Below are 10,000 nucleotides of genomic sequence, written 5' to 3'. Positions count from 1 at the left end.
AATTTCAGAAATAAAAACAGATACCAATAAAATTACATTAATTGAGGCATCGGTAGGTTAAATGTTTTTGAATATTTACATAAAGCTCAAATTTAAGATAAGACTGTCCAGCTCTGATCAAATCATTATTCTCATCTTCTTCAGTGTCAATGTGCTTATGTATCCTTTTAATAATAATAGAGTATAATAATACATGTAATAATAATAATAATAATAAATACAGGAAAATAACACATGTAATAATAATAATAAATACAGGAAAATAATGCATGTAATAATAAATAGAGTAAAATAATAAATGCAATAAGAAGAAGATCAGAGTGAAATAATAAATTATTAATAATAATAAAAATAGAGTAAAATAAATGTAATAGTAGCAAAATTAATAGAGAAAAATAATAAATGTACCATATATTCTCGAGTATAAGCTGACCCAAATATAAGCTAACCAGGATCCTCACCCGAGTATAAGCCAAGGGGGGCTTTTTCAATCTTAAAAAAAAGGGCTGAAAAACTAGGCTTATACTCGAGTATATACAATATATACAGTAGAGTCTCACTTATCCAACATTCGCTTATCCAACGTTCTGGATTATCCAACGTAGTAGTCAATGTTTTTGTAGTCAATGTTTTCAATATATTGTGATATTTTGGTGCTAAATTCGTAAATACAGTAATTACTATATAACATTACTGCGTATTGAACTACTTTTTCTGTCAAATTTGTTGTATAACATGATGTTTTGGTGCTTAATTTGTAAAATCATAACCAAATTTGATGTTTAATAGGGTTTTCCTTAATCCCTCCTTATTATCCAACGTATTCGCTTATGCAACGTTCTGCCGGCCCGTTTATGTTGGATAAGTGAGACTCTACTGTATCTTGTTTTCTGTGTTATACTGTGTCTTTGTGTCAATAATAATAATAATAATAATAATAAAGAGGATTGGAAGAGACCACTTGGGCCATTTAGTCCAGCCCCCTTCTGCCTTTGTGCACAAAAAGCACCAGCAAAGCACCCCCTTGATAATTAATTATTAATTAAATAGTAATTAAAATACCATTATAAACAAGCAAAGCTCTGGAAGGCACACACCAGGCGAGGGAGGAGGCGGGGGCCAGATAAATGGCTTTAATGGGCCTTAGTTTGGGGACCCCTGTTTTAGTCCATATAAGTTGATTTTTTCTCAGTCTGATGGCCATTCTTGTGTTTTCCGTATTTGCTGGCATATGGCATGCCTTGGGGCCCCGGGTGGCACAGTGTGTTAAAGTGCTTTTTTTTTCTATGTCAGGAGCAACTTGAGTTGCTTCTGGAGTGAGAGAATTGGCTGTCTGCAAGGACGTTGCCCAGGGGACACCCGGTTGTTTTGATGTTTTTACCATCCTTGTGGGAGGCTTCTCTCATGTCCCCGCATGGAACTGGAGCTGATATAGGGAGCTCATCTCTCCCCGGGTGGGATTCGAACCTGGCAGCCTTCAGGCCAGCATCCCAACCTTCAAGTCACTTAGTCCACTACACCATCTGGGGGCTCCTGTTAAAGCGTGAGCTGCTGAACTTGCGGATCAAAAGGTCCCAGGTTCAAATCCCGGGAGTGGAGTGAGCGCCTGCACTCCTGACAGATGGCCATCCAATATCTGCACAGTAATAATACAAATCGAATCATAGAATCAGACAGTTAGGAGAGACCCCTAAAGGCCATCCAGTCCAACCCAACTCTGTAATTGGACAATACAATTCAAACACTCCCAACAGATGGCCAGCCAGCCTCTCAATAATAATAATAATAATAATAATAATAATAATAATAATACAATCCTAAAGTTAGCAGATACCCCTAAGGATCATCCAGTTCAACTTCCTTATATCATGCAGGACACAATCCAACCACTCCTGACAGATGGCCATCCAATATCTGCACAGTAACAATACAAATCGAATCACAGAATCAGACAGTTAGGAGAGACCCCTAAAGGCCATCCAGTCCAACCCAACTCTGTAATTGGACAATACAATTCAAACACTCCCAACAGATGGCCAGCCAGCCTCTCAATAATAATAATAATAATAATAATAATAATAATAATAATAATAATAATAATAATAATAATACAATCCTAAAGTTAGCAGATACCCCTAAGGATCATCCAGTTCAACTTCCTTATATCATGCAGGACACAATCCAACCACTCCTGACAGATGGCCATCCAATATCTGCACAGTAATAATACAAATCGAATCACAGAATCAGACAGTTAGGAGAGACCCCTAAAGGCCATCCAGTCCAACCCAACTCTGTAATTGGACAATACAATTCAAACACTCCCAACAGATGGCCAGCCGGCCTCTCAATAATAATAATAATAATAATAATAATAATAATAATAATACAATCCTAAAGTTAGCAGATACCCCTAAGGATCATCCAGTTCAACTTCCTTATATCATGCAGGACACAATCCAACCACTCCTGACAGATGGCCATCCAATATCTGCACAGTAACAATACAAATCGAATCATAGAATCAGACAGTTAGGAGAGACCCCTAAAGTCCATCCAGTCCAACCCAACTCTGTAATTGGACAATACAATTCAAACACTCCCAACAGATGGCCAGCCAGCCTCTCAATAATAATAATAATAATAATAATAATAATAATAATAATAATAATAATACAATCCTAAAGTTAGCAGATACCCCTAAGGATCATCCAGTTCAACTTCCTTATATCATGCAGGACACAATCCAACCACTCCTGACAGATGGCCATCCAATATCTGCACAGTAATAATACAAATCGAATCATAGAATCAGACAGTTAGGAGAGACCCCTAAAGGCCATCCAGTCCAACCCAACTCTGTAATTGGACAATACAATTCAAACACTCCCAACAGATGGCCAGCCAGCCTCTCAATAATAATAATAATAATAATAATAATAATAATAATAATAATAATACAATCCTAAAGTTAGCAGATACCCCTAAGGATCATCCAGTTCAACTTCCTTATATCATGCAGGACACAATCCAACCACTCCTGACAGATGGCCATCCAATATCTGCACAGTAACAATACAAATCGAATCATAGAATCAGACAGTTAGGAGAGACCCCTAAAGTCCATCCAGTCCAACCCAACTCTGTAATTGGACAATACAATTCAAACACTCCCAACAGATGGCCAGCCAGCCTCTCAATAATAATAATAATAATAATAATAATAATAATAATAATAATAATAATACAATCCTAAAGTTAGCAGATACCCCTAAGGATCATCCAGTTCAACTTCCTTATATCATGCAGGACACAATCCAACCACTCCTGACAGATGGCCATCCAATATCTGCACAGTAATAATACAAATCGAATCATAGAATCAGACAGTTAGGAGAGACCCCTAAAGTCCATCCAGTCCAACCCAACTCTGTAATTGGACAATACAATTCAAACACTCCCAACAGATGGCCAGCCAGCCTCTCAATAATAATAATAATAATAATAATAATAATAATAATAATAATACAATCCTAAAGTTAGCAGATACCCCTAAGGATCATCCAGTTCAACTTCCTTATATCATGCAGGACACAATCCAACCACTCCTGACAGATGGCCATCCAATATCTGCACAGTAACAATACAAATCGAATCATAGAATCAGACAGTTAGGAGAGACCCCTAAAGTCCATCCAGTCCAACCCAACTCTGTAATTGGACAATACAATTCAAACACTCCCAACAGATGGCCAGCCAGCCTCTCAATAATAATAATAATAATAATAATAATAATAATAATAATAATAATAATAATAATAATACAATCCTAAAGTTAGCAGATACCCCTAAGGATCATCCAGTTCAACTTCCTTATATCATGCAGGACACAATCCAACCACTCCTGACAGATGGCCATCCAATATCTGCACAGTAATAATACAAATCGAATCACAGAATCAGACAGTTAGGAGAGACCCCTAAAGGCCATCCAGTCCAACCCAACTCTGTAATTGGACAATACAATTCAAACACTCCCAACAGATGGCCAGCCGGCCTCTCAATAATAATAATAATAATAATAATAATAATAATACAATCCTAAAGTTAGCAGATACCCCTAAGGATCATCCAGTTCAACTTCCTTATATCATGCAGGACACAATCCAACCACTCCTGACAGATGGCCATCCAATATCTGCACAGTAACAATACAAATCGAATCATAGAATCAGACAGTTAGGAGAGACCCCTAAAGTCCATCCAGTCCAACCCAACTCTGTAATTGGACAATACAATTCAAACACTCCCAACAGATGGCCAGCCAGCCTCTCAATAATAATAATAATAATAATAATAATAATAATAATAATAATAATAATACAATCCTAAAGTTAGCAGATACCCCTAAGGATCATCCAGTTCAACTTCCTTATATCATGCAGGACACAATCCAACCACTCCTGACAGATGGCCATCCAATATCTGCACAGTAATAATACAAATCGAATCATAGAATCAGACAGTTAGGAGAGACCCCTAAAGGCCATCCAGTCCAACCCAACTCTGTAATTGGACAATACAATTCAAACACTCCCAACAGATGGCCAGCCAGCCTCTCAATAATAATAATAATAATAATAATAATAATAATAATAATAATAATACAATCCTAAAGTTAGCAGATACCCCTAAGGATCATCCAGTTCAACTTCCTTATATCATGCAGGACACAATCCAACCACTCCACAGGCCTTAGTTTGGGGACCCCTGCTCTAGACCAAGAGACAGGCTTTTGGTCTAACCCAGTGGGGATGCTTTAAGTGGAAATCTGCTTTAACCAGTGAGACCAATCTGCCTTTTCCCTCCTTCTCGATTGTGGTGTGACTCATGGTCCACTCACTTTAGTTCGACAGAAGAGGGATTTCAGCCGGGATGAACTTTGTCCTCCTCCGGCCCAGCTGCCTCCGATCCGGCCCCATTTGCAACCCGTTCCCCTCCCTCCCTCCCAGCCCAGGCCCTCCCTGTTCCCCTTATAAGTAGAGCCAGAAGAGCAAGGAAGTGTCCGCAAATTGGCCGTTTTGGATTTTCTCGTGGTCTTGACCTCTTCCCGCCTCGCCATGCCTGCAGATTACAATGGCACCTGGAACCTTGTCAGCAGCGACAACTTTGAAGGTTACATGCTAGCCTTAGGTGAGTAAATCCAGTATTGTTAGTTTCGAAAAGACGTAGGTCCTTCTAGTTGCTCAAGAGTATCTCTGCTGTTAAGTTTATTAAAAAGGTAAAGTTTTTCCCCTGCGGGTTGGTGCTCATCTCCATTTCTAAGCCAAAGAGCCGGCATTATCCATAGACACCTCCAAGGTCATGTGACCATTGTCATGACTACGTAGAGTGCCGTTACCTTCCAGCCGGAGTGGTACCTATTGATCTACTCACACTCTGGGGGTTGGTGCTCATCTCCATTTCTAAGCCAAAGAGCCAGCATTGCCCATAGACACCTCCAAGGTCATGTGACCATTGTCATGACTACGTAGAGTGCCGTTACCTTCCCGCCGGAAGCGGGCCAGCAGAATGTTGAATAAGCGAATATCTTGGATAATAAGGAGGCATTAAGGAAAAGCCTATTAAACATCAAATTAGGTTATGATTTTACAAATTAAGCACCAAAACATCACTTTATACAACAAATTTGACAGAAAACGTAGTTCCTTACACAGTAATGCTATGTAGTAATTACTGTATTTACGAATTTAGCACCAAAATATCACGATGTATTGAAAACATTGACTACAAAAATGGCTTGGATAATCCAGAAGCTTGGATAAGCGAGACTTGGATAAGTGAGACTCTACTATATTGTGCTATGCTAATAATATATTGTATGTACATACAGCTGCTCTGAGTCCTCTTCAGGGTGAGAAGGACAGGATATAAATGTAGTAAATAAATGTAGTAAATGAATAAATAAATAGTTTTAGACTTAGGCTCACCCAGAGTCTGCAATGACTTAAAGGCACACAACAACAACAATCCTAATTAACCTGATTATCTCATTGGCCAGTAGCAGGCCCACACTTCCTATTGAAATCCTGATAAGTTTATGTTGGTTAAAATTATTTTCATTTTTAAATATTGTATTGGTCTTTCATTATTATTGTTGTTGTTTTGCAATACAAATAAGACGTGCAGTGTGCATAGGAATTTGTTTGTTTGTTTTTTTCTTCAAATGATAATTCGGCCCCTCCACAGTCTGAAGGATTGTGGACTGGCCCTCTGCTTTAAATGTTTGAGGACCCCTGCTCTGGGGGTTGGAGCTCATCTCCATTTCTAAGCCGAAGAGCTTATTTATATATATATATATATATATATATATATATATATATAATTTCTATTATTCTATTATTATTGTAGTATATTATCATATTATTACTATTATATTATCATGACTACATTGAAACTGGAATAGAGAGAAATCAGTGTGGAAACTGCAAGAGGTACCATAGATTGTTGTACATGGAAATAATGGTAGTAAATAGTTTTTGATTTATTGAATACAGTTATATATTACAATTATATATTTTTGTTATTTAAACTATACATATTGCGAAATTATGGTTTTTTTCTCGAAGTGACGCACCACCCAAGTCATGCTAGGTTTTTTGCTGAATTTTGACACACCAAGCGCAAAAGGTTGCCTATCATTGGTCGAGTATTGTTGAGAGTCATGGTGAATTGTTGAGCAGTCTCAGAGTTGGAAGGGAGCCCCAAAGGGCATCCAGTCCACCATCAAAGCCCTCCCAACAGACGGCCATCCAATATCCAAAGAAGACAAGACGGGCCAAGAACACAATGTTAGATGGTGTCCTAGAGGAATAATGGGCAACCTTTTGCGCTTGGTGTGTCAAAATTCACCAAAAAGTGACCAAACTACAGTCACCCATGTGATATCCTATCACAGATTCTATGTGCCATTCCAGGACACAGACTACATTAAATAAGTCACCAAACTTATTTAAAACCGACTCAAATTGAACAATTGAGTCTCCTTGATCCCATCAACCTAGAATCAATCTTCCCTGTGCCTCATCAGAGCACAGACTGAGATTTGAACTCCCCTGGTTTCCCTAAACCTGGAACCAGTCTATTCCCTGTGACTCTCCCGATCACAGACTGAACTCTCTTCAAAACATTCCCTCCTTTTTCATCCAGCTAGCTCCGCCCCTTTCTTGCTAGCTTCAAAATAGTTACATTTCTACAGAAGCAGCTACGTTTCTATGGCAACCTGCCTCAGAATGCTAAGCTTGCTATCATCTCCCACGCACTGGTAACTCTAATACTTACCCATTCCAAACATAAACACACAATTAAACATAACATCTGTAAACCAAAATTTATACTTCATTACAAGATGGATTTGGAATGAGCTGGTTTTCTCTATAAGAGACAGTAAGAGCACCTAAAGCTTCTGTTAAGTTGTGTACAATGTAGTGAAATCATGACTATAAATTATCCTCGGAGCTCGAGATGGTTCTTAAGGTGAAAAGCACATGTCTGTATTTTAGATGGATTAGGAATCAGCTGGTTTTCCCTGTAATAGGCAGTAAGAGCACCTAAAGCTTCTGTTCAATCCTTTCAAAGCTCTCTGCTTGAGCAGTGATGGCACAATCATCAGCATAGATAAAATTCTCCATCCCTTCTGGCAGTGGCTGGTCATTTGTGTAGATATTGAACAATGATGGAGCAAGCACGTTCCCCCGAGCCAGGCCGTTCTTCTGTTTTCTGTATATGCAAACTAAGCCCATGTGTCTAGAAAAAGGGATGAATGATCTGGATGCCTTTGCTTCTCTCACCTCCAAGGCATTGACTTTGCCACACGCAAAATCGCCAAAATGCTGAAGCCCCAGAAGGTCATCAAGCAGGAGGGAGATGCCTTCACCATCACCACCACGAGCACCTTCCGGAACTATTTCGTCGAGTTCCGAATCGGAGAGGAGTTTGAGGAAGACAATAAAGGTTTGGACAACCGGAAATGCAAGGTGAGAACCTCGAGGATCTAGATCAGGGGTCCCCAAACTAAGGCCCGGGGGCCGGATGCGGCCCTCCGAGGTCATTTACCTGGCCCCTACCCTCAGTTTTATAATATAATATATTGTATATACATATAATATTGATAATAATATTATAATGTAATACAATATAACACTAATAATACCATAAAATAACATTAATTATTCTATATTACGTATAATATTACTAATAATATTACAGTATAGTGGTATAGTTCAATATAGTAATATATAGATGCTAATATTGTGCTATGCTAATAATATAATATATTGTATGTAGATATAATTTGTAAGCCACTCTGAGTCCCCTTTGGGTGAGAAGGGTGTGATATAAATGTAGTAAATAAATGCAGTAAATACATAAATAATAAATAAATAAATTTTAGACTTAGGCTCGCCCAAGGTCTGAAATTACTTGAAGGCACACAACAACAACAACAACAACAACAACAACCCCCCTAATTAATTTGACTATCTCATTGGCCAGAAGCAGGACCACACTTTCCATTGAAATCCTGATAAATGTATGTTGGTTAAAATTGTTTTTATTTTTTAAATATTGTATTGTTCTTTCATTGTTGTTGTTGTTGTTGTTGTTTTTGCACTAAAAATAAGACATGTGCAGTGTGCATTGAAATTTGTTTGTATTTTTTTTTTCAAATGATAATCCGGCCCCTCAACAGTCTGAAGGATTGTGGACCGGCCCTTGGCTTAAAAAGTTTGAGGACCCCTGATCTAGATCATGCATGGGACAACTTGGGTCCTCCCTCCGTGTGTTTTGGACTCCAACTCCCACCATTCCTAACAGCCTCAGGCCCCTTCCTTTTCACTCCCAGCCGCTTAAGCGGCTGGGGGTGAAAAGGAAAGGGCCTGAGTCTGTTAGGAATGGTGGGAGTTGGAGTCCAAAACACATGGAAGGAAACCCAAACTTTACCTAAACCTGGTTTATAGTATCACTTTAAAAAATTATATTTGGTAACTATAATACCCTGTGATATGTATTCTCTTTTCCCATTGAAAACAAAGAGCGTGGTGACCTGGGACAACGACAGACTGGTTTGTGTCCAGACCGGCGAGAAGAGGAACAGAGGCTGGACGCATTGGATCGAAGGCGATGAACTCTATTTGGTATAAATACACTTCTGGAATATATATATATATATACATACAATCAGATATAGGCTATCTCCAATTCAGAAAACAAGTATAATTAGAGGGAGAGGAATAATTGTTTTTATCCAATTGCTGCCAGTTAGAAGGCTAAGCTCCGCCCACTTGGTCTCCTAGCAACCCACACAGCCCAGGGGACAGGCAGAGTTAGGCCTCACTTAGGCCTCTTCCACAGATTATCTCATTTGCACTGGATTATATGGCAGTGTAGACTCAAGGCCCTTCCACACAGCTATATAACCCATTTATAATCTTATATTATCTGCTTTGAACTGGATTATCTTGACTCCACACTGCCATATAATCCACTTCAGTGTGCATTTTATACAGCTGTGAAGAAGGGGCCTCATATAATCCAGTTCTAAGCAGACAATATAAGATTATCAATATACAGTAGAGTCTCACCATACTTCGCCACAGCAACGCGTGGCCGGGCACAGCTAGTTTATATTTCAAATTCTGTTAGTCATAACACTCAATCATGCTAGTTTTGTAATCCCTTCTAACTGACTGGCTGTTTGCTTTGCTAGCAAGGATAATTTGTTGTTGATTTTTTATTATTATTATTATTATTATTATTATTATTTTAACACTCAACCGTTACACCATGCTAGCTCTGTAATCCCTTCTAACGTGACTGGCTTACCCTAGCAAGGATAATTTGTTGTTGATTTATTATTATTATTATTATTATTATTATTATTATTATTGTAACACTCAACCATTACACCATACTAGCTCTGTAATCCCTTCTAACATGACTG

General features: G+C 38.5%; 2 protein-coding genes across 3 annotated transcripts in view; one reads left to right on the top strand and one right to left on the bottom strand.

Annotated features, from left to right (window-relative positions):
• The window catches only part of LOC134294530 (uncharacterized), a 74,599-nt gene that overhangs the window by 58,033 nt on the left and 6,566 nt on the right, over positions 1–10,000 (bottom strand). The window lies entirely within an intron of this gene.
• rbp7 (retinol binding protein 7) overlaps positions 4,941–10,000 on the top strand; it is a 7,662-nt gene continuing 2,602 nt past the window's right edge. Inside the window, exons 1-3 of the mRNA XM_062966006.1 lie at positions 4,941–5,193; positions 7,858–8,036; positions 9,093–9,194. Of these exons, the coding sequence (XP_062822076.1) occupies positions 5,121–5,193; positions 7,858–8,036; positions 9,093–9,194 (354 nt within the window). The 5' untranslated portion in view covers positions 4,941–5,120. The remainder of the gene's footprint in view (positions 5,194–7,857; positions 8,037–9,092; positions 9,195–10,000) is intronic.

This window comes from Anolis carolinensis, unplaced genomic scaffold (assembly GCF_035594765.1).
Source record: "Anolis carolinensis isolate JA03-04 unplaced genomic scaffold, rAnoCar3.1.pri scaffold_15, whole genome shotgun sequence".
Lineage (NCBI taxonomy): Eukaryota > Metazoa > Chordata > Lepidosauria > Squamata > Dactyloidae > Anolis > Anolis carolinensis.
The sequence above is the reverse complement of the archived record's forward strand: the minus strand, read 5'-3'. Positions and strand labels throughout refer to the sequence as shown.